The sequence below is a fragment of the Hevea brasiliensis genome, chromosome 10 (genome assembly GCF_030052815.1).
Source record: "Hevea brasiliensis isolate MT/VB/25A 57/8 chromosome 10, ASM3005281v1, whole genome shotgun sequence".
NCBI lineage: Eukaryota > Viridiplantae > Streptophyta > Magnoliopsida > Malpighiales > Euphorbiaceae > Hevea > Hevea brasiliensis.
In genome coordinates, this window is record NC_079502.1 from 67727737 (window position 1) to 67750325 (window position 22589).

Below are 22589 nucleotides of genomic sequence, written 5' to 3' on the forward strand. Positions count from 1 at the left end.
TGAGATTTTAATCCAAACAAGTTCATTTCGAAATATCAAAACACATTTCATAAAACCCACAGTTATATCATGCCATTCGAAACAAATATAATCTCAATAGCCAGAGGCTAAGGAGAAGTTACATCACAAGGCTAGCTAGCTCAAATATATGGATATCCATTCAATTTCTTCTTCTATTGGCACACACCTCAACACTTCAGCCAGAGAAGGAATCAAAATTCGAAACTGATTACCCTCAGTAGTCATGCTAATGAGGTGTTCAAATATATGGTCATGACACTGTGGTTTCAAAACTTATCTTAACAATTTACTAAACATTTATTGCCATTTTAAACATACACAAATGAACTTTCAACAATTCAAAGAAAAAGCATAATACCCATTTCATGCACTTTGTAAATGAATTTTAAAGCATATTGATGTTGTGCACAAACCTTAAGCGAGTCGCCTCTTGGCCTTGACTCGATTCCTCGGGTTCTTTCCCGGTGTTCCTTTCCACTGAAACACACAGTTTCACAGTGTTTCAGTATCATAACTTAGCATAAATCCAAAAAAAAAATTTAAATTCACTTTTACCTAACTCTAATGTGCTAAACTTGATGTTCTTTAAATTTTGTGTTTCGGGGTTGCTATTCACTATACTATTCAAGTCAATTTGTTGACTTTCTAAGGCTTAATAGGTATGGGAATTCCAACTTCACCCACATACCACATTTTGGTCACTAAATTTGTTAGTTTTGGTTGTTTACTCAATATCTAAGTCTTTTAGGCAAATTTGCAATTTTTCAGTTTTGGTGTCTTAAGTTTTACTGTTCCATTTGTCATTTTTCTGTTAGAATTTGGCAAAACTTCCTTCATAGAAAATGTTCCCTATTGTCTTAACTTTATTCTCCTTTTTGGATCACTCCAATTGGAGTTTTGTAGCTCAAGTTATAGCCATTTGAACCATGGCTGCTGGATTGGACTTAACCCAGATTTTCTGAGCAAATTCTGGTTCTGGCAGTTTTATGTCACCAAATTTGGGTGGCCAAATGACTTGGTTAATGGCATATTTTAGGCTATATCTCATCTGTCCACTGGTAAAATTTCAGGTCATTTAGACCTACCTTGCTCAAGTTATGGCCAAATGAACAAACACTGTTCATTTGGTCAGTATGTACAGGTCAGACTGAGAATTTCCGGATTTGGTCAATTTTTTCACTAAGTTTTGGTCACTTTTTGGGCATGATTCCTAATGAAAATTGTGTGATTTTCTATCTATTTTCATTCCCAATTGTTCTCATACCAATTGGACTTGTAAATTTTCAGTTTTGGTCCCTCAAATGGACCTTGATCCTGCTGCCTACAGCATGACTACATTGAATCCGAATTTAACCTCAATTCAAACAATTTCAACACACTTCATTTGGTCACAAATGACCATTTCTCACATCAAACTAGGTCAAACACATCATTTCACCATTTCTCCAAATTTTGTCTCCTAAACCCTAAGTGTCCAAAACCCTAATTTACATATTTGCTCCATTCATGAATTTAAAGTGTAGCACTAACACCTACCCACTTAGATTGACTTGCATGCATGATTTATTGAAGTGAAACATATCATTTTCCCTCAACCCTCATGGCTGCCGAATTGTTTGTCCCTTCATAACTTATCATTTTCTTTAACTTTTCATGCAATTTACACTCATCTCAACTTAATTTCAAAGCTTAAAGAAGAAAAGAAAGGAAAACAAGTACTAACCTCACTTGTCAATTTTTCTTGAATTGCCAAGCTTGATTTTCCTTCACTTTTCTTCAATTTTCTTCCTCCCAACTTCTTGTTGAGGTTCAATTTAAAGGTTTCTACAAATTTTAGAAATGATTTATGGGGAAATTTTAGAGTTACCAAAGCTTGAATTTGAGCTCAAATGGAGGAATTAGAGTGAAGAGAGAGAGAGAAAAGGTGAACGGCAATTTGGAAGAAGAAGATGATCACTTTGTTTTTAATTTTATGTTTATTTCTCTCCTTTTTGACTTAGTAAAAAATAACTTAAATAGGAAAATATTTATGAGGTATGCATGATGTCATCTATGTGATATCATTAATCCTTCATTAAATTTGTTTTCTTTTCCTTTTGTTTTTCCATAACTTCTTCAATTTAATTATATAGTTCAAAATTTTCTTTTTTCTAATTTTATTTGACAGTTAGGTCAGGAGTAAGCTCTCGGGGTCAATTGACCAAATTACCCCTCGCCGGTTAAACCCGGTTTGCAAATAATTCAATATTTCTTCTGGTTCCTTGACCTAATTATTTGACTGGCTTAACAATTCTTTTTCGTGATTTTCTCTTTTCCACTGAGTTCACAATAGTCTTAAGGACCGCGACGTCACATTTTACGGTTCGAAATTTGAGTTTAAATCGACTTCGCAATCCTTCCCGAGAAGGTCACCCATCGCTGTGACTCTCAGCTCATTTAACTTCTTATGTTCTATTTTTCATATTTATACTTAACTAATTGGCAATTACTAATTATTTGTGTTTATGGCTTATCTAGTTGTCTTAAGTGTGGTTCTAATCCCCTTAATTGTCCGGACCAACTCTGGTCACCGAAATAGTGAAATGTACCAGGCTATACAAATAGGGGTGTTACAGGCTCCACAGAGAAGTCATCTAGAAAAACTTAAAAAGTATGGGGCAATAGATTTCTATGGCAAGAAAGATGATCATCCCTCCCTGCTGAATTTTGGTTGGAAAGGACAGACAGGGTTCTACATCAGCTCCACTGTACACCAGACTAGAATTTAGAGTGTGCAGTATCTCTGTTACAAGAGGAGGCATACCAGTGGTGGTTGACAGTGATTGATCATGCAGAGAAGGCGCAGCCTCCATTGGACATTACCTGCGATCTTTTCTTGACTGAATTCAAAAAGAAATAAATTAGTCGATAGTATTGGGAAAGTAAGAGGAGGGAGCTTATTCAAATGAGGTAGAGACAATTATCAGTCACTAAGTATGAGAGAGAATTTATCAGACTCAATAGATATGCTAGAGAGATAGTTGCCATTGAGGAGATCAGATGTAGGAGGTTTGAGAATGGCTGGAATGATTACCTCAGACTCCAGCTCACTTAGATGCAAATAGACGACTTCTCCAGATGCAGAAGAACAAAGCAGAAAGAATAGAGATCAGAAGAGGGGACAACCGAGCAACATCTCCTCTAAAAAGATTATCCTCAATTGAAGGGTACTGATGCACCACGAACTCAGACACAGATATCTACACTCGGTACTCAGAGAGGCAGGAAGCCAGGCAAATTAGAGCCAGCTAGGACCAATCAGAGAGGGGTATCAGAGACAGTAAACAGACTATAGGAAAATAGAGCCCCAACCAGAGCATATGTAATGAAAGCTAGAGAGGATCAAGATGCTCATGATGTGATAGTTAGTAAATTTCTATTATTTGATGCTGATGTATATGCATTGATTGATCCGAGATCTACACATTCTTATATCTGCACTACTACACCAAGTGAGAAGGGTATACATGCTGAATTATTACCACATGATATATTAGTAACTAATCCTATAGGACATAGTGTGACTGCAAATAAGGTGTATAGAGATTGCTCAGTTTGGGTGCATGACAGGGAATTTCCTGTTGACTTGATAGAATTGCCTTTTCACGAATTTGATGTTATCCTGGGTATGGATTGGTTAGCTAAACATCAGGCTGTAGTTGATTGCAAATTAAAAAGGGTTGTGTTGAAAGCTTCTGATAATTGTAATGTGGCTATATATGGTGAGAGACATAATTTATTGTCAAATGTGATTTTAGCTATTACAGCCAGGAAACTAATTAGAAAGGGGTGTGAGGCATTTTTAGCACATGTCATAAACACTAGAAAAGAAGGTTTGAATATTCAGGATATTCTTATTGTGAAGCCCCTTACCCATCAACTGTATAGCCGAGCAAGAAATGCTACATTTGGTGCCGGACCAGCCTATCTTGTCTTATCATGTCCATTGTAAATTTTTAATATCATTTAAAAACAGGTAATCCATGTGTAGAAATTTTTTTTTTCAACTTGTTTCTGTGGAGACCCAGACAGAGCCTTCTCTATTTTGTTAGCATCTGGCGGGTTCCACTAATTACCTGTTAACATGTTCATATTCATTTCACACATTTCCATATCATATTCTATTGTATCATATCATTCACAATTATTTATGAGATCTGAAAAGTCTATCGTCTATTGCATTCATATAGAAATTCATAGACAATAGTTTACAAGGTCATGTATAATCTCAAAATTTAATTACAATCCAAAATGAAATACATCATGTGCTTATGTACAATGAACAAAAAGATAAAATCTAGACATATATGGGCCCTACCAACAAAATTATAACTATAGAGGTGACTAGTAGACACTGACAAATCTGATCGGTCTCTGTATGAGCACTACTGCTGCGGCTGCTGGGACTGGTCTCCAGTACCTATGCGATGAAAAAACTAACGCGCTAAGCATAATGCTTAGTGGTGCATAATTTATAATAACAATAACTAAACAATTGAAATAATAATTCTATATGGCAATTCATAATTTTTAGGTCCTTTACATTTTTATTGCACTTTGGAAACAATTGAAATTATTGGGATCTTTTTTATTTACTTATTGTATATTAAGTCTTAATTAATCATTATCAGTGCCTAAGAAACCTACAATAGATTATAAAAGTTGGATACACAGGAGTATACTAGTTAGACAGCCATATGTCCATCCAGTATACGTCGGTCATGTCAGGCATGAGGCCTACGGACAGGCATTTAAGCTAGATATAATATTAGGCATAGTGACCAACGGGTAGGTATAAAGCCTGTAGAACAATCATGTCAAACAGATTTTATTTGTTAATGATTATTCTTATGGGCAGTACTACTATCTATAGTCCCTAATTAGAATACCAATTAATCCAAATTAAATAAATAAGTTTAGGTATACTATGGGCAATTAAATATTATTACTTATTGATTAAAAATGTTCTTGTCACTTTATAGTGGGAAAATAGGTCTCACATACCTCTTTCATGTGATTTAGTGTTTAATGGCTTATTAGGGTTAAATTCCTACCATAAGATAATTTATCTTATGAACTTTTCTTTAGGTTTAGTTTTTGTGTCTTACTTTTACCTATCCATTTGATCAGCTTGTAGCCACTATTTGGCCACACTTCCTTCATGGAAGTTGTTCCTCTATGTCTTATCTTTATTTTCCCTTTTGAATCATATCAATTAGGTTTTTAGAACTCAAGTTATGGTCAGATAACCAAACTGATTCATTTCCTAATTTTGGTTCCTTAACTAGATAGCTTTTGGACTTAGAGTTTACCTAATTAATGGAACATGTTGCAGTCACTTTGAGGCATCGTGATCTTCATAGAAATTGTTGTCATAGGTCTTATGATCATTGAGAAATTTGAATCAAAATTTTTCAACTTTTTTGGAATTATTTAGAGCTAATTAACTGGCCTGAACTCATGTGTCCTATGCCAACAGAATTTCAGTCCAGGTTAGTGACTGCAAGTTAACTTTTAAGGTTCTTACATTCATAATTTAAGGAAGGTTCCTAAAAATAAGTTGGAGCCCTATTTCTTAGGTTTTGGAAAGGTATGGTTCATCCCAATTAGAGTTTTCTACTGGAAGATATGACTAAAAAACTGTTCTGGGGTCAAGTGAAGTTTGGTCAGATTCTAGGTTTTGATGTATGAAATTATTCTAGCAATTTGACCTAGTTCTCTTGATTTCTGGGTTTTGGTCAAAATATCAATTTTGTATATCTATGTCTTGTGGAAATTTTTCCATTAGTTTCATTACATTTGAATTCTTGTAGACCAAGTTATGGTCATTTTGCCAAAACTGGTTGGGTGAGTTTATGTCCAGCAATTTCTGGGCAACCTAGTTCTGGACAGTTTTGTGATCCAATTTTGGTCAGCAATTGGGTTTTGTTTAAGGCATTTCTGGGCTCTGTGGTCTTCATGAAAATTTTAGCCCTATATCTAAGCTTTCCAATGGTATAAATTTCAGGTCATTTGGACCAGTATAGAGGGAGTTATGACCAAATGAATGCACACTGTTCATTTGGTCATTTTCTGGGTTCTGTGTATGGACATCCGGATTGGGACAGTATTTACGTCAAGTTTTGGACAAAATTTGGGCATAGTTTCTTCATGGAAAATGGAGTGTTTTAGGTCTGGTTTCACCTCCAATTGCCATCATACCAATTGGAGCAAAACACATTTAGTTATGGCTCAAAACTCAAGCTGAACTCAATGAGTCCCAAACCTGCAGAGAAAAGCACTCCCAATTTCTCAATTTCCTCCAACTCCCTTAATTCAATTGACATGCATAGCACTTCTATAAGCAACAATTTCATCTCAACCAAGTGAAATTCGAATAATTTCACAAAATCCCCAATTTATATATAGAAACCCTAATTTTAATTATCCAATTTATGCAAACTCAACTCATTCAAACTTCTAATCATATCAATTTATCAAACATCCTCATGGAACCAATTTTCATTATTTAAAAGCATCAAACCCCAATAAGTTCCATGGCTACCAAAATTAGGTTTCTTAAATTTCTTATAATTTGTTTTTAATTTCATGTTATACACACTCATTTCATCATGCTTACAAGATTTAAAGAAGAGAGGGAGTGGTATCTTGCACTTACCTCTTGTGACTCAACTTCAAGTTTCCCAAACTTCACTATTTCCAAATTTCTTTGCTTCAAATCTCTTTTTCTAGGTGTAGGATTAATTTTTAATGAAGGGGGCTATGAGTTTTGGTGAGTGAATGAAGGGAGATTCAAGCTTAAAGTTTGATAAAAATGGTGGAAGAAGAAACCATGGTGCCGGCCAAGGAGAGAGAGAAGAAATGGAGAAGGTGACTTATGATAGGTGAGTTTTGTCTCTTATGTCTTATATATATATATATAATTATTGTACTTAATTTTTTTTATAATGTCATAAGTCTATTTTCTTTTCTATTCTTTTCTCTTATTCTTCTTTTTCTCATTTTCATAAATCAATTTATACTTTTAATTTATGTTAATTATTTTATTCTCTTAAATTTTCCTTAACTTCTTTAATGTCAATTTTTTTTACCTAAATAAACCTTTAATTAGGTCTCAAAATTATTTCCTATATATTTTTTTAAATTTTCTTGACATTTATTCCATTAATTTATGTCTCCTCACTATAGTTTAAGTGTAGTTCCAGACATTCTGACTGTCTGAACAGACATTAGTCATCGGAACAGTAGAATGTATGGACTACCTACGGTGAGGGCATTATAATTCTTTCCCTCTAAATAAAAATTTCATCCTTGAAATTTACCTAATGTGAAGAGCTGAGGGAACTGTTGCCTCATCATCTCCTCGCTCTCCCATGTCGCTTCTTCTGTGTTATGGTGTCTGTCACACCTTATCCCTCTGTAAGGCATAATATGATACCGTATTAAGTACCCTACAAGGGATTTTAAAATCATTTTCTTACTTTTTATAAGTGGTGAGCATTTTCTAATAGGTATTAAAACATTTAATTAGAGTTTGAAAACTAGTTAAGATTTTTATCCCATTTTATTTTCTCATAAATTTTATAAAATTTTTTTACAGAGTGCCGTCTATATTTTGAGAAAACAGTTCTTCAAATACCTAAAAAAAACACTTCAAAAGATTTATCTCAACAATTTCATCAATTCAACATCCATCTCAACCAATTTCAACATCATTTCTCAAATTTCAAAATTCAATATCATAAAAAATATTACCATTCATATGTAATTAAAGATAACGCAATTTATATACATCATTACAAAAATTTACATTAGGAAAAATCCAAACCAAAATTTATTACAAGCTTTATACAACTGCTCATGAACATTTCTTACATTTACATACATTACATACATCAAAATAATTTTTACAATCAGGGTATAAAATATACCCAATAAACTTCAGAATAGGTAGCTCCTCAATCCTCAGCAGCTCACTTTACTGCTCCTCTAGTCTCTATATCTGCGACAGCAATAACAGCCATCGCTAAGTACTAGGACTCAGTGGTGCACAACATATTAAAATAACCTTTATGCAAAATTTAAATCATACTTATTCAAAAATTAAACTGAACATGAAATATAAATTCAAAACATGATTTATAAGATTTTAATCTAAACAATTTTATTTCCAAAGTCTCAAAATAAATTTCATAAAAACACACAGTTATATCATGCCATTCGAAACAAATATCATCTCAATAGCCAGAGGCTAAGGAGAAGTCACATCACAAGGCTAGCTAGCTCAAATATATGTGAACCCATTCTTTTTCTTCTTCTACTGGCACATACCTCAACACTTCAGCCCGAGAAGGAATCAAAATTCGAAACTGATTTCCTCCACTAGTTTTGCTAGTGAGGTATTCAAATATATGGTCATGACACTATGATTTCAAAACTATCTTAACAATTTACTAAACATTTATTGTCATTTCAAACACAAATAATTAATCTTTAACAATTTAAATCAAAAGCATAATAAATATTTCAATCCAATTGTGTCACAATTTAATATCTCAATTCATTCAAAAATAAGCAGAAGAAAATTTATAGAAATTCTATGTTGTGCACAAACCTTATACGAGTCACCTCTTGGCCTTGACTCGATCGCTCGGGTTCTTTTCTGGTATTATTTTCCACTGAAACACACAGTTTTACAGTGTTTCAGTATCATAACTTATCATAAATCCAAAAATAATTTCAAATTTACTTTTACTTAGCTTTAATACGCTAAACTTGGCGTTCTTTAAAATTTGTGTTTCGGGGTTACTATTCACTACATTATTCAAGTCAATTTGTTGACTTTCTAATGCTTAATAGGTATGGAAATTCAAATTTCACCCACATACCACATTTTGGTTACTAAATTTGTTGGTTTTGGTTGTTTACACAAATTTTAAGTCTTTTAGGCAAATTTGCAAATTTTCAGTTTTGGTGTCCTATGTTGCACTGTTCCATCGGTCATGTTGCTGTTAGAATTTGGCTAAGTTTTCTTCACAAAAATTGTTCCTTATTGTCTTAAATTTATTCTCCTTTTTCTTTATTCTCCTTTTTGAATCACTCTAATTGGATTTTTTTAGCTCAAGTTATAGCCATTTGAATCATGATCATAGATTGGCCTAACCTGCATTTTCTCGGGCAAATTCTGGTTCTCGCGCTTTAGGTCACCAACTTTGGGTGACTAAATGACTTAGTTAAGGGCATAATTTGGGTTTGTGTTCTTCACGAAAGTTTTAGGTCTATATCTCAGCTTTCTACTGGTAAAATTTCAGGTCATTTAGACCTGCCTGGCCCAAGTTATGGCCAAATGAACAGGTCATATTTGTACAGAGCATAACACTCACATCTGGATTTGGCCAATTTGTTCACTATGCTATGGTCACTTTTTGGGCATGATTCCCAAATGAAAAATGTGCCATTTTGTGTCTAGTTTCATTCCCAATTGGCCTCATACCAATTAGGTTGGTAAATTTTCAGTTTTGGTCCCTGAAAGGGACCTTGGTCCTACTGCCTACATAATGTTCCTAAGCAATCCGAATTTAAACCTAATTCTAACACTTCCAACATACCCCAATTGGTCACATATGACCATTTTTCAGCTTAAACAATGTCAAACACACCATTTGACCATTTCTCCAATTTTTGTCTTCCAAAACCCTAGGTCCAAACCCTAATTACAAAATTGTTTCAATTCATGCAATTTCAATACTTTAAACATACATATAACTTCACTAACCTTAGAATTCATATTCAATTAGGTTAAAGCACACCAAACCCTAACCACTCATAGCTGATCGAATTTCATATTATTCTTAAACATATCATTTTGTTTCATTTTTTAACAAATCATCACTCCATCAAGTTGTCTAAGTATATATGTAAATATACAAAAAGAGAAATCAACTAACCTTTATGCAGAATTTTTTTTCCCTTCAAAACTTCTTCATTTCTTCTTCCTTTTTATTATCAATAGGTGAATCAAGGTTCAAGGACAAGATTTACTTAAGAAACCTTAGGGAAATTATTGCTAGATTAGGGCTTATGAAGCTTGAGTCAAGCTTCCATGGAGGTTTCAAGAAAGAAAAATGAGAGAGAGACCAAGGGAGAGGGACGACAAGAATGGATGTAACAACCCTAAGTTCGGTAGTGTGTTCTACTGTTCCTGTGATCAGTGTTGTCTGGATAGCTAGGATGCCTAAAACTACACTCAGATATGAGTGAGGAGACATAAAATAATGAAATACAAGAAAAGAAAATACAAGAAAAACAAAGGACAAATAATAGCAATGAAATGTAACTAAGTTAAACGAGCCGAGAACCCTAGCGATGGGTGACTGCACTGAAAAGTTGCAGCGTGGACTGTTAACTAGTCCTGGACTGCGGGAAACCTTGGAAAATATTTTTAGGACTTAAATAAATATCTATTGAAGTGTAAATAGCATTAGAAATATCAAAGAAAAATTAATTAATTAGTACAAAGAAAAGTGAGAAATCGAGAAAACGGACAAAACTCGGTGTTACCGAAAAATTGGGAATGCAACCTGAACAGGGCCATTGTGGTCATTTGACACCCTGAATTATCTTTTGACCTAAATGTCCATTAACAATAAATGATATTACACTTTGAAAATGTCATGAAAAATTAAATTGGTGGTACCTAATGTAAATAGCAAAAATTGAGAGTTAAATGTGGGAAAATGAAACTTTAGATTAAACTAACATTTAATTTTAACATAGTGCTCCACTAACTCACCTAAGTGGACCACTAAAGCTTCATTTTGGACAGATTTCATCTTCTTCCTCACCTCTCAAAGAACCAGCTGAAATTGCCCCCAAGGAAGAACTCCATTGCCGTCCACCTTGGAGCTTCATGCAAGCTTGATCCAAGCCTCTTTCCTTGCACTTTCGTTCATTAAAAGTTGTCCATACACCTTGAGCAGTAGATAGGCAATAAGAAGACCAAGTTTTTGTGAAGTTTTGAAGAGTTTCCAAAGTGGTAAGTAGTTATTTTTGATGCTTGCTTCATTAAAGTTTGTGTGGATGTTATGGGTAGTTGAATTATGGAAAGATTTTTGAGGTTTGATGTTTAAGGGAGATGTATATTTTTTGGCAGCCATGGAAACTCCATAAGAACAGTTTATCCTTGCTTGTAAATGGTAGATTAAAGGGTTGATTAAGTGTTTATGTGTGTAGGAATAAATTGGGTGATGTATATTAGATGTATATGTGAATGTACACTTGACTTTGGAAGCTTGGAAAGCTAATTGATGAAGACTACAATTCGGCAACTTGAAGTGTGAACCCAAAATATGTATTTCATGGTTTGGTTTATGGAATATTATTGTTGAATTATGGCACTTGTTATGGCAGCATGTAGATGTGTACAAGAGTTTGAGTTTGGACATGTAAATGAGCCATATTGTGAAGTTAAATTGTGTGTAAATTGGACTTGGTAAATTCTACACTATAAGGTGCATATTGAGTGTGGTTATAAGCTATCAAAATGACCAACAATGTGAAGTAAAATGTGTTTAGGTTATGGTACAAACCAGAATTGGCATGAATGTGTAATTTGGTAAGTGTTAAATGTATCCTTTGATGAGTGATGGACAATGTGCAATAGGGCAGTGTGTGTTTTGGCTTAAAACCTTAAGTATGTGGCTCCAATTGGTATGAGACCAATTGGAGGTGAAACTAGGTACAAAAAGTGCCAACTTTCATGAAGAAATCTTACCAAAATTCTGCTTGGAAGGTAACTTAAGAAATGACCAAATCCGGATTAGTGCATTTAAGGCCTGAAAATTGACCATTTGGATAGCAGTTAGTGTTTTGGCCATAACTTACTCAAAACAGGTCCAATTGACCTGAAATTTTTACCATGAATAGTTGAGACATATATATACAAGTCTTATGAAGACACAAAAGCCCATAAATGACCATAAGCAAGTCAAATAGCTTGCACAAGTTCGGGTCCAAAAATTGGCCGAACCTAAAATGCCCTAAAATGACCTGAAGTGACCAATTTTGGTACATTCTGACCAGCAATAGTAAAATGACCATAACTTGGTCTAGTAAACTCAGAATGACCTAAAATTTTGTCCCGTGTGCAATAAGACATAGATCTACAAGTTTGTAGTTTTGACCGAAACTCGAAAACTGAGGGAACTAGGCCATCTGGCTAGGTCAAATTGGTATACCGAAATCTGACAAATTGCAATAAAACGCAATATACATGAAAATGAATTGGGTAACATGTACCAACCCTAAAAGGCTACAAATGTGACATATTGGTAACATTAAAACCTAATTCACCTAGAATGCATCGAGGGTCAACATTTTAGGTTGACTAAGGAAATAATAGAATTCAATAAATTAATTATTAAGCATTATCATTAGAGACAGTTTAAATGAGTACTGAAACACTTCAAATTGTGTGTTTTAGTTAGCAAAGACTCAGGGAAGGGGAAAAAAACACTAAGTCAGAGCCAAGAGACAGTTATAAGAGGTTTGTGCACAACTAGTTTTTAATTGATTTTGTTCTGAATATTTCATATGACTAAATGACGTATTTTCCTTCTGTATTATGTTTAACAAGCATTGGATTTAATTCAATGATTATTGAAATTGTTATAGTATGTATGAATTTAGCTTTGTGAAATGGTATTTCCACAAGTATTAAGCATTTTTGTGGATTGAATAAATTATATTTTGGAAAATTGTGATAGAACATGTTTTGAATTGTGATGGGCAATTTGCATGGAAAAATGCAAATTTATGATTTGATTTGTGATGAGCATAAAAATTATTGGATATTGGAATTGACTTTGAATCGAATTGTATTGTGATTTATGCTCACTAAAAGGATTGTGATATTGTTTTATATCTCACTATAGATGCTTGACTAGGTTATTACCCGTCTCTCTCATTTGTTGAGAAGACAATGGAGTTAGTTGTGTTTTGATTACCAAGATACGTGCACAGGCTTAGATTCTCCTCTTATTAGATGTTAGATCTAAGTTTTTATGTTATGGCCCTTTCGGAAGATTCATTATTGTGATGTGTACTGTGCACGATGATTCGACCTCTCCGACCATAGGGAGTTAGAATTCGATTCGACCTCCCCGACCATAGGGAGTTAGAATCACCCCGAAGATGGCCCTTTCGGATTAGTCCTGCATAGTTAGTGAGATAAAGAATGGTTTTTAAGATAAAGAATGGTTTTTGAGATAAAGAATGCTTTCTGAATAGTAAAGAATTTCGATTTCAAATGGGATTTATGTATAATTGATTTTATTGGAATTAATCTGTATTTCCATAAATTGTTGGAATTACCTTAAATGTTTAGTTGTGATTTGATAAATTGAAATTCGTGATCAAAGTCATCTTATACAAATGATTTATATTATTGGCAATGAATATTTTGAGTTTTGGAATTTGATGAGTATTCAGATTTCTAAATTATTTGCTGTAAATTTTGTCAATGTATATTATACTATGTTTTAAATTATAGTTGTGCACCACTGAGTTCACCACTCAGCGATAGCTTTGTATGCTATCGCAGGTGAAAAGAGCATAGAGCAATTGAGTAAGCTTCTTTGAAGAGACATTCAGATCAGCTCCAGGTTTACCCATGCACACAGGTTTTGATGTAAGCATGTAATAATATGTATGTAAATTATTTGAGCAATTGTATAAAAACTCTTGTAAAACATTTTGGTATGTAATTAAATGTAAATTGTTGTAAATGTAAAATTGAGATTTCATTTTCTTGAATAGTTTTGTAATATAAATTTTGAGTCTTGTAATCAATGAAATGTTTCTTTATGATGGGATTAGTTTGAAAATGAATTGATTGTTTATTGAGATTTGAATTGTTAATTGAAATGAAGTTATTGGAGTTGTATTTGAGAAAACATATTGGGAGCACTTTCTTTTGCAAGATTGAAGAACTGTTTTCTCAAAATACAGCCGGCACCTTGCCAAAATTTTGAAAAAAATTTTATAACACCAGATTTTAATCGATGATTTAAATTGCACGAAAATTGTATTAAAATCCCTTGTAGTATATCTAATGGGTTATCGGTAGGCAAAGTACGGTAATTCATTAGGTGTACTACGGGATCATGTTACATCTTACAGGGGAGTAGGGTGTGACAATGGATAAGGAAGGAGACTTTTTGTTTTTTTTTTTTTTGTTTTTTTTTTCTTTTATGCTTTTTTAATTCTTTAGGAAGACCACAATTATCCAAAATTAATTTTTTAATTATAATGTTTATTGCATCATGCATGATGTCATGCATGATGTCATCACTTTTTCACTTTTTCTTTTTTCCTTTTTTTTTTTTATATTTTTTCCATTAGTTCTTTATTTTAATTGCCAATTCTGAAATTTTTTTTCTCCGATTTTATTTGACAGTTAGGTCAGAAGTCAGCTCTAGGGGTCAATTGACCAAATTGCCCCTCGCTGGTTCGACCCAGTTTGCAAATAATTTAATATTTCTTCTGGATTCCTAACCTAATTATTTGACTGGCTTAACATTTATTTTTTATGATTTTCTCTTTTCCATTGTGTTCGCAATAGTCCTAAGGACCACAGCGTCACATTTTACGGTTTGAAATTTGAGTTTAAATCGATTTCACAGTTCTTCCCGAGAAGGTCACCCATCGCTGTGACTCTCGGCTTATTTAACCTCTTATGTTATGTTTTTCTTATTTATACTTAACTAATTGACAATTACTAATTATTTGTGTTTAGGGATTATCTAGTTGTCTTAGATGTGGTTCTAATCCCCTTAATTGTCCGGACCGACACCAGTCACCGGAATAGTGAAATAGACCAGGCTATACAAATAGGGGTGTTATAGTGTCTCCATAAGACTTTCACTAGTGAGATCCTCTTGTTTCTAAGTTCTTTCACTTCTCGTGCCAAGATTCTAATCGGCTCTTCTTCATATGTCAAATCAGGTTGCACAATTATTTCTTCTATTGAAATGACATGTGAAGGATCTGATCTGTATCTCCTGAGCATCGACACATGGAATACATTATGAATCTTGTCTAGCTCAGGTGGTAAAGCTAGCTGTAGGCTACAGGACCCACACGTTCAATGACATCGTATGGACCAATAATCGTAGGGCTTAACTTACCTTTCTTACCAAATCTTAGCACTTTCTTTCGATTTGATACCTTGAGAAACACCTTATCGCCAACCTCATACTTTATATCCTTTCTCCTCAGGTTGGCATATGACTTCTATATGTTTGAGGCGGCTTTCAAATTGTCTTTGATGAGTTTCACTTTTTCCTCAGTCTACCTCAACAAGTTTGGGCCCCCTACTTTCTCTTCCCCCATTTCTGTCCAACATAAAGGAGTCTTGTATCTCTTCCCATACAATGCTTTGTATGGAGCCATTTTTATATTGGCTCAGTAGCTATTGTTGTAAGCAAACTCTACCAAGGGAAGATACTTGTAACACCCTTTGTGACACCCCTTACCCGTGTACAGTATACCCGAGTAAGTAATGCCACACGGTGTACTGGCACACTCTAATATACCTTACTTAATTTGTGTCATGCTTTTGAAGTTAATTTATGAAATATGATTTATTTTAACCATTTATCAAAAGTATTATTCATTTGAGGTTCCGAAGATTTTAAGGAAAATCCGGCGGAGTACCGGCTAAAAATGGAGAAAACAGTTCTTCGGAACCTGTTAAAAACACTTCCAATATACAATTTCATCATCTCAAACTCCAATATCCAAAATCTCAACAATATTTCTCAATAATCTTTTCATTTCTCAAACATCCATTATCAACACCAAACTCAATATCCAGATTTCAACATTTCAATTTCTATTTTCATTCATCATTCACATGTGATGTTCGCATATAAATCACCAGTTATCATTTACCTTTCCATTAACAAATACAATTTTCATAATTTACATATACATCAATATACATTACACAAGTTTAATTACATATGAAGAAAAATCTGCTACAAAATATCAAAATGACAAAATGACACCTAGTGCCCTACCAATGCACTGCAGGAAGTGAGGTGACACGGACACTGAGCAGAACTGCCGGATGGACTCACCCAGTCTGTGGTCTACTGGGCTCGCGATCGGGATCTCCAGTACCTACGCGTGGCAAAAGCAACGCGCTAAGCAATAATGCTTAGTGGTGCAATAATATAATAAAAGAAAATAGCAAGAAAATAAATGTGTATAGAATGTGTATGCTTTCTTTGTTTGGTATTGATATATTCATTGTTTCATTAACGTTGTTCACTTTTATTCATTTGGTTGCCCCAAGTAACCTACACTAGACGACTGGACTGGATAACGGGTAAACTGGCACTGGGTACCTAGTACCTCGGGCCGTCACACCATCGGTCACATATGCATCTCCCGGTGTGCAACAGAACAGCTAACAAGCTGTAAATAATATCAGGCACAAGGCTAAGTCTCAATGCAAAGTCAGAATGGCCAAAAGCCATGAAATCACAGAATGGCATTTTTGCCATGTGCAGTACTGCTAACTGAACCCTATTGGCATGCAAAACTATCCAAACCAATCTTGTTAGGTATACTAGGGCATTTGAAACTCTTAAAGTTGTCAATTTGTGAATTTCAACTTTTTTGGTGTCACTATTCATCATTGGTCAACAAAAAGGTTGACTTTTAGAATAAAAATGTGTACATCAACTTTGGCACTCCCAACATACCACATTTGGTGTTTAAAACTTGTTGGCATTAAGTGTTTTTGCCATTCCAAAGTGTAACTCAACACAAACAGATTTTTCAATTTTGGTGAGTCAACTTCACTGTTCCATTGGACACTGTTACTGTTAGAATTTGAGGAAATGTAAAACATGAAAGTTGTTCCTTATTTTGTCTAGTTGAATTTCCTTTTTAGAATCACTCCATTTGGAGTTTTGTAGCTCCAGATATGGCTCAAAAACCCAAGCTGTCCGGATATGCATTCTGCAGAAATTTACCATATCTATAGTGCATGAACAGTAACTTGAGTCACTTGGTTGAATGGGTTCTGGCCATAATTTGGGGTAGGTTCCTTCATGAAAGTTGTTTGTCTATGTCTTAACTTGTTGCTGTAAACATTTCAGGCCAATTGACCAAATCTACAGTGAGTTATGGCCAAATGAACAGTTACTGTTCATTTGGCAAATTCTGCAGAATTCAGTGCAGGGCATCCAGATTGTGGCTGAGTTTTGACCCTTTTGCTTTGGTCTTTTGGGCATGGTTTCTTCAGCAAAAATGTGCCATTATAAGCCTAGTTTCATGTCCAATTGGCCAAACACCAATTGGACTACCACTGCCCAAGTTATGGCAGTGCAAAGGGATTGAAATTTCAGTCCCTATGCTGCTGTCCATAGGGCAGCCTGCAACCTCACCTTGCCATAGTGTTTTTCAGTCCCATTTATGGTCAACACATCTAAAATGGTCACTAATTGACCATTACAATGTGCCCTAACAATTTCCTAAGCCAATTCACACTTTCACCTTTCCAAACCCTAAGGTTCAAATCAATTTATCCATAAACCTCAATTTAACACACTAGTTCAACATCTATGTAAATATATAGCTTAAACATAATCTCCAATTCATGTTAAGTCCATTAAAACCATCAAAACACTCCCTTATTCTTCCTCCCTTAGGGCTGCCGAAATTGAAGGCATGCATAAGTATAAATTCCATTCACTTAAGTTACCAATTCTTGCTCACTTAAAGGCTTTAACATGGAATAAAGGTGATTTGAGTATTTATATGCACTAACCTTGTTTGGGCAGATTTTTCCAAGCCTCTAAACCTCAATTTCCTTCCTCTTGTTGGCTGCCAAGAGCTTGTTTAAGATATGGGGTAAGGTTTTAATGAAGAGAGGTTAGAGAAATAGGGTGGAAGTGAGGAAAATCTAAAGCTTGAAAAAGCTTCCATGGAAGGTGGCCATGGCTAGGTTTCACCGGCTTTTTGGGAGAGGATGGCTGCTGCAATTTATGTCTTAATTTGGTCTTCTTTTATGTCTTTTATTAGTTTGGTCAAATGGGAGCTTAATGGTGATTGGTTGGTAATCTTGAATGACATCACTTTGATGTCATAAATTGGCATTTGTTGCATTTTTCTTTCCTTTCCTCCACTACTCATTTTCAATTTAATTTCTAGCAATATTTCTTCATATTTTATGTCATATTAATTATTTACTCAACTGGACAAGTCGGCCAAAAATCACCTCGGAAGGCGAAATGACCAAAATGCCCTCCGTTTGGCTTAACGGGTCAAAATTGTCTGTACCGATTGAAAAATTTTTCTAGGTATTTTCTTGGCATTCTAATGCCATGGGAACCTCAATTACCCTTCTCTGGAGTCCCAAAAATTATTTTATAATTTTTCCCCCGGGTCTAGGGCTCCTCGTTGCGTGAACCGCAACTTCCCTCCGGTTACCCATCGCTTGGGCACCGGTGTAACACCCCTAAGTTCGGTAGGGCGTTCTACTGCTCCGGTGACCAGTGTTGTCCGGACAGCTAGGATGCCTAGAACCGTACTTCAATATGAGTGAGGAGACATAAAATAATGAAATACAAGAAAAGAAAAACAAAGGAAAAATCATAGCAAAGAAATGTAACCGAGTAAGTGAGCCGTGATACCTAGCGATGGGTGATCAGACGGAAGTCACACGGCGTGGACCGTTGACTAGCTCCTGATCAATGGAACCCTGGGAAACATTTTTAGGACTTAAATAGACCATTGTTGAAGAGTAAATATCATTAGAAAGATCAAAGAAAAATTAAATAATTAGTACAAAGAAAAGTGAGAAATCGAAAAACAGACAAAATACGATTATTCTGAAAAATCGGGAAAACCACCCGAACAGGGGCATTATGGTCATTCGACATCCCGAAGTGTCTTTTGACCTAAATGTCCATTAAAAATAAATAGTATTACACTTAGAAAATGAAATGAAAAATTAATTTGGTGGTACCTAAAATAAATAGTGGAAATAATGGGTTAAATGTGGATTATGGGAAAGTTAAGTTTATAATATGAATTATTTTACTTAGTGGAGCACTAAGGGATTAATTTATCATTGAATTATGGCTGATATGGTCCACTCACCATCTGAAATCCATCTTCCTCACATTCTCTCAAAAATGGCCGAATTGAAGAACACAAAGAACTCCATGGGCGTTTGCATGCAAGCTTAATCCACCCTCCATTTTCAACTCCATTCACTTAGCTTCTTTCATGAAAAATGGTCTACACACCACAAGGAAGATATTGATACCAATTTTGGGAAGTTTAAGCAAGGTTTAACAAGCTCCAAGCATAAGGTAAGTTCATAATTTTGAGAATTTCTTTGTTAAAGTTTATGTGCATGTTATGGGTATTAGTTTGGTGAAGGAAAATTTTGAGTTTGATGGGTTATTGTTGTTGTCATTTTGGACAGCCATGGTCACGTTTTTGATGAGGAAATTGTGCATATAATTGTTGAGAAATAATGTTGTTCATGGTGATTTAGTAACCTAGTGATTTAATGCATGTATATATGGTGAATTATGCACTTTGATGGAAATTAACTTATGGTACGGCAATGTGATGTTGATGAGTGATTTGTGGCAGCTTGTGGACACTTGAATAATGGTGTATATTGAAGGAAGTGTGGGCAGCATATTGACCTAGAAGGATTGATGTTAAGTATGTAAATTAAAGTTGTAAAGTGTATGTAATGTTTGTAGTGTTTAGGTGTAATTGTAATGGTACTTAGAATTGTGATTGTGAATGATAATTGGTGTGTTGATGGTGATTGGAATCTGCCCAAAATAATGCTAATGTAATGTAGCAAATGTTGTTGGTAATGTGCCAAAGCAGTTTGGTAGGGTATGGAAGTAAACCTTGCAAGGCAAATAATGTGTTTGAAGTTGGGGTGTGAAATGCATATTGAGGGCAGTGTATATTTTTGCCTATAACCTTGAATGTGTAACCTCAATTGGTATGAGACCAATTTGAGGTGAAACTAGGCACAAAATGTGCCAACTTTCATTGAGAAACCATGCCAAAATTCTGCTTGCAAGGTGACCTAAAAATTTGACCAATTCGGATTAGGTGCAATTAGGACCTGAAAAATGACCAATTGGGCAGCAGTGAGTGTTTAGGCCATAACTCACTCAAACCAGGTCCAATTGACCTGAAATTTTGACCAAGAATAGTTAAGACCCATACCTACAAGTCTTATGAAGACACCAAAGCCCAGAAATGACCATAAGCAAGTCAAACAACTTGCACAAGTTCGGGTCCAAAAACTGGCCGAACCAGAATTGACCACTTTGACCTAAAATTGACCTAAAATGGTACCATTTGACCAGCAATAGTGTAATGACCATAACTTGGTCTACTTAACTCGGATTGACCTGAAATTTTGCACCGTGCAATAAGACCTAGATCTACAAGTTTGTAGTTTCGACCGAGACCAAAACCGCGGTAACTAGATCGTCCGGTTAGGTCAAACCAGGGGACCGCAATCCAGCAATTTGCATTAAAATGCACTAAACAAGGAAATGACTTTGGTAAAACATACCAAACCTAAAACCCTATCGAGTGTGACATATTAACGACACTAAAACCTAATTTACCTAAAACGCATCGAGGGTCGGTATATTAGGTGATTAAGCGAATAATTGAGTTCAGTGGATTATTTACTGCACCCCATCGATAGAGACAATTTAATTTAATCAAACACTTCAAATTGTATTTCTCGATTAACAAGGACTCAAAGAAAAGGGAAAGAAATCGAGTCAAGACCAGGAGACAAATATCAGAGGTTTGTGCACAACAACTGTTTCTTTTGAATTATTTTCAATGGAAATAAATATTGACTGTTTGTATATCATTGTTTTAAATTGTGGAAATGTGTTTGATGGACACTTATTGATTGAAAAATATTGTGAATGGTTTGAAACTGTGAAAAACTATTTGAATGACATTGATGGATACTTATTGATTGAAAAGCACAGAATTGGTTTGAAACCACGGCTATCATGTATATTGATTGTATTCCTCTCTAGCTTGTCTAGTGGGATGAATTGAATTCCCTCTCCGCTGAAGTGTTGAGGTGTGTGCTGTTGAGGACGAATAGAATGAGTACTCATATTTTTGCTAGCTAGCCATGTTATTCCTCATTAGTCATCGACTTTTGGGATGAATTGAATACCTCATTAGCCATCGGCTTTTGGGATGAATTGAATTATGGATCATGATTAAGCTGTGTGTGTGATTTATTGATATGTATTGTGAGATTGTGAAATGGATTTAAACTCTCATTGACATATGCTGTCTTTTGAATTCAAACCTGATCTGACTTATGGAAAATTATTGTGATATTGAGAAATGGAGTTTAAATTCTTGTTGACAATTATTGTCTTGAATTTAATTATGATTTTAAGTATCCACTATTTACATGACTTATGAATTGTGATTTAAATTGGATTTGGTTAATGTTGTGCACCACTGAGACATTGTCTCAATGATAGCTTTATTCTTTATCGCAGTAGAGAGACCGACAGGCGGACTAAATTTGCATATACATCCAGCGAGGGATTAACTGGTATATTGAGTATACCGCTTTTGCTTTTTGTACTGTAATGTATGACACTGTATGTACATATTGTTTTGGTTTTGAGCAGTTGTAAATTAAATTGTACCTTGAAGTTGTAAATTAATTATGAGTGTTTTGGATTGTAAAAGTTGTATTATATTTCCTTATCTCAGACTTTGAAAAATTTCTATGGAATTGTGTTGATAAATTGTTGTGTTGAGAAATGTATTGGAGTTGAGATTTGGAAAAAATTATTGAAGTGTTTTTTTATAGGTTTTCTGAAGAACTGTTTTGTCCAAAATACAGATGGCACTTTGCCAAAATTTTTACAGAAATTCCAAATAAACCAAATGAGTTAGTTATTTCACTTCAGTTCACCGAAGTCTTTAACACCTGTAAATAGTGCTCACCACTGTAAAAGAAGTAAGAAAAGTTTTTAAAATCCCTTGTAGTGTATTTAATGGGTTATCAGTAGACGGAGTTGGTAATTCATTAGGTATACTACGGGATCATGTTATGCCTTACAGAGGGGTAGGGTGTGACAACCGGCTCGTTTAACTTGGTTGTATTTTATTTCTAAAATTTTTACTAAATCTTTCTTATTAATATTTGAGTTAATTATGGTTCCTGACTTTAGTTTAAATATTTTTCCGGACATTCTAGCTGTCCGGACCGACACCGGTCACCGGAACAGTAGAATGTACGGAGTGGTTACCGGGAGGGTGTTACACCCTTATATTAAGCGGTACCGTATAGTCTACTGTTTCGGTGACCGATGTCTGTCCGGACAATCAAGATCTATAAAACCATATTTAAGTCTTCTAGAAAAGCCAAAAATGAAACTTAATAGTCATTACATGAAGGTAAAGTAGAAATCAAG

At 34.7% G+C, this 22589-nt stretch overlaps 1 protein-coding gene across 1 annotated transcript in view; it reads left to right on the top strand.

The window, feature by feature from the left end:
• Positions 1-3385: 3385 nt before the first annotated feature.
• LOC131169369 (uncharacterized) overlaps positions 3386-22589 on the top strand; it is a 36444-nt gene continuing 17240 nt past the window's right edge. The window contains exon 1 of the mRNA XM_058128588.1: positions 3386-3782. Coding sequence (XP_057984571.1) covers positions 3386-3782 — 397 coding nt within the window. The remainder of the gene's footprint in view (positions 3783-22589) is intronic.